The 3,058-nt window shown below is 39.4% G+C and overlaps 1 protein-coding gene across 1 annotated transcript in view; it reads right to left on the minus strand.

Moving 5' to 3' along the window:
- myo15b (myosin XVB) overlaps nucleotides 1–3,058 on the minus strand; it is a gene marked incomplete in the record, with an annotated part of 164,390 nt that overhangs the window by 42,323 nt on the left and 119,009 nt on the right. Inside the window, 3 exon segments of the mRNA XM_014010452.1 lie at nucleotides 697–803; nucleotides 2,153–2,381; nucleotides 2,471–2,558. Of these exon segments, the coding sequence (XP_013865906.1) occupies nucleotides 697–803; nucleotides 2,153–2,381; nucleotides 2,471–2,558 (424 nt within the window).

Here is a 3,058-nt window from a genome sequence, read left to right on the forward strand (position 1 = left end):
TACAGGCCAGGACTCTGCAGTTTACACTCATCTACAAGAAAGGACTCTACAGTCTACACTCATCTACAGGCCAGGACTCTGCAGTTTACACTCATCTACAAGAAAGGACTCTACAGTCTACACTCATCAACAGGCCAGGACTCTACAGTTTACACTCATCTACAGGTCAGCGGTCACTCTTTCAGGGATGAAGATGTTCTCATCCTTGATAGAGGAACGTTGGTTTGAGAGGAGTAAAGGAAGCCATCTTTGTGAAGAAAAACCGTCCATCATTAAACAGAGGTGGAGGCCTCCGTGTCCAGTTGTCCTCCTCCTACAACGCTGTTATTGCAAGTATGGCTCCGCCCCCTGTGAGCAAAAGGTGTTAATCAGGGCCCCAATGATAGTCAGGTGATGCGGCACATGACCCTCTATGAATAATAGAGCCAATCAAGGCACTAACGACCTATCGTTAGGCTGATGGTCCTCTTTTGCATGTGACCAACCTGTTTGTCCACCATGTGGAGGCAGTGCTTATAAGGCAGAGTTCACCTGAAATTCATCAGACTGAAGAAGTCTCTTGGAGGAGAGACGAAACGTTTCATTGAAGAAGTACCCATCCAGAGGACCTACTTATTTTTTATTTTTGATTGTCGAGATTTGTTTAAATTATATTAAAGTTTGCTGATATATATCTCAAGTGCAGGAAGGTCTCACCTCTTTTCGCAGAAATAGTTTTCCTGGCATGTTGTAGTAAGAGAAGTAAACTCCAGCAGAGAAACGGTGGAGCTGGGACCGAATCCCATCATCATCTGCCATCATATCTACAGTTTAAGAGTAAAACAGCCCAGTGAGTGTTCTGAACCCTCAAATCAGAGAACAGATGGTTTACAGATGTGCATAAATTTGTTGGTTGCTTCCAACAATAATCCAAAAAAAAAAAAAAAAAAAAACACACAACTGGCAAAAAAAGTTTTGTCTCATCAGTCCTAGAATTGTCTCCCAGAAACTTTGGTTCATGTCAACATGCATTTTGATTAATTCCTGTCTTTCATTTTGGTGTTTTTCTGTAAGTAATTGAGCCTTTTGAGCATTTTCAATGTATATCACTGTTATCTAATTGCTACAGGTGGGGAGTACCTTCACCTTGGAGTTCATCTTGAATGGTTGTGCATAGTTTCTTTGGCTCTCTTTCTACCATCTACATTATCAGTATGGTCAACATGGGGTTTGCATTTCCCCTTGCGTTTACATTTTGGGAGGTAGGCCACAGTTTTATGAACCTTTTACTTTCATAATTTTGTCAGCTGTGGTCAGAGGGGCATGAAGCTGTTTGGAGATAGTTTTGTAGCCTTTATTACTTTCCCTGCTCCACATTCAAAGTGAACACAATCATAACAAACTACCCAGTGGTTGATTGTTTAACTTTGAAACAGACTGAATGCCAGTTAAAAAAATTACTATACTAAAAATCATTAGTAGTCTCTTTGAATGAATCAGAAATCTTTGTACATTTTTTGTAAAATAAACTGGTATTCATACTTTTTTTTTCTTGTTTACTCTATGACAAGCCTTTAGGCTTGCAGATTCCCATTAGACCAGTAGTGTCCAAACAGTTTGACACACGGGCCAAAATTGTTAAGCTGGACGTACACAAAGGCCTATGAATTTATTTATTTTTAAAATAAAAAATGCTTATACATTTATTTATTTTTTTTACTCTAAAGATAACCAGATTGTGTGAAAATTATGCTCACTATATTCTCTGTAATAAAATCCTCGCTTTTCTCTTAGTTTTAAGAATGGTTACGCTTTATGAAAGTCTACGTTTTGGTAAAAGTTGGTGATGATTTGGGTTGTTTTTTTCTATAAAACAGAAGAAAAAAACATTAAACGTGGTTAATTAAAGATCTTGTTAAAATGTTTTTTTTCATTCAGTATTCTGTTAAACATAAAAATAAAACCCTTAAGATTTACAATGACTGCAACCAACTTCTTGAGCCCAAAGGCTAAAATTAGACTATTTTTAAATGGAAGTAATGAGTTTGGACGACCTGCATTAAACATTTGCTTTTAAATAAGATGTACAGCGATTAACAAATTTGCCAAATTTATTTTCATCTGCACCATTTATCATATTTAAATACTTATAAATGAGAAGAAGGTCACTTACTCAGGGATGGGGCAGCTACAGGTGGTGGATCAGGGATGTTCTGAAGGCTAGGAACTGGAGGAGGTGGTGGGGAGTCACGTGGAGCAGGAGAAGGCTGCCGGGAGCGCTGAGAGCCAAATAATTCCTCCAAGGGGCGCTGCTTCTGCCTCATACTGTTAGAAATGACCCTGGGGCCGCTGGCTGAGGGGTTAGCAGGTGGTGGGGGGGCTTTCGGGGGAGGAGGCAGTCTCTACATGCCACAGAACAGAAAAATAAAACTCAGAACCTGGAAAAAAAGCTTGAAAAGCAGTGTGTTATTGCAGTCAACATGTCTCTGACCTGTGGTAATGGTCCTTTGTTTTTCAGTTTGGCCAGAGCTTCTTGTTTGGGGTCACTCTTTTTAATGAATGTTCTAGCAGGGGAAGGTCTGTAAGAAGGATAAATACAATAAACACAACAAATATGACCTGATTTATTTGGGAGTAACAGTAATGGTGGGTTCCCCTCATGTAGTTTTGGGTACACTAATTATTATTCAGCAATTACCTAATTATGACCTCCGCATGCAATGCGTATTGTTTTCATACTGTTTTTTTTTTCAGTGACTTTTGGTCACAAAAACGGCTGCACCAATCAACATGAAATTTGGCAGGACTGTAGATGAGTCTGACCTACACTGTGCCAGCCAGCGGTTTTATGATAGACCCCATATTTGAGGAGGGGGCTCCTTTCAAAGAGGGGGTGTCAGGACATGCAAAAATGCTTATAACTCAGAAAATGTTCAACATAAAAGCTTCAGATTTCTTTTGTTGTTTAGCTCTGATGAAGCTCTATCCATCAGGCCCACCAATCAGTGCAAACAAGATGCTGTACAAATACAAAATCTGGGATTTTGCAGTCTCAATCACACAAGGTCATGTCGACAAC

This window comes from Austrofundulus limnaeus, unplaced genomic scaffold (genome assembly GCF_001266775.1).
Source record: "Austrofundulus limnaeus strain Quisiro unplaced genomic scaffold, Austrofundulus_limnaeus-1.0 Scaffold69, whole genome shotgun sequence".
NCBI classification, from domain to species: domain Eukaryota; kingdom Metazoa; phylum Chordata; class Actinopteri; order Cyprinodontiformes; family Rivulidae; genus Austrofundulus; species Austrofundulus limnaeus.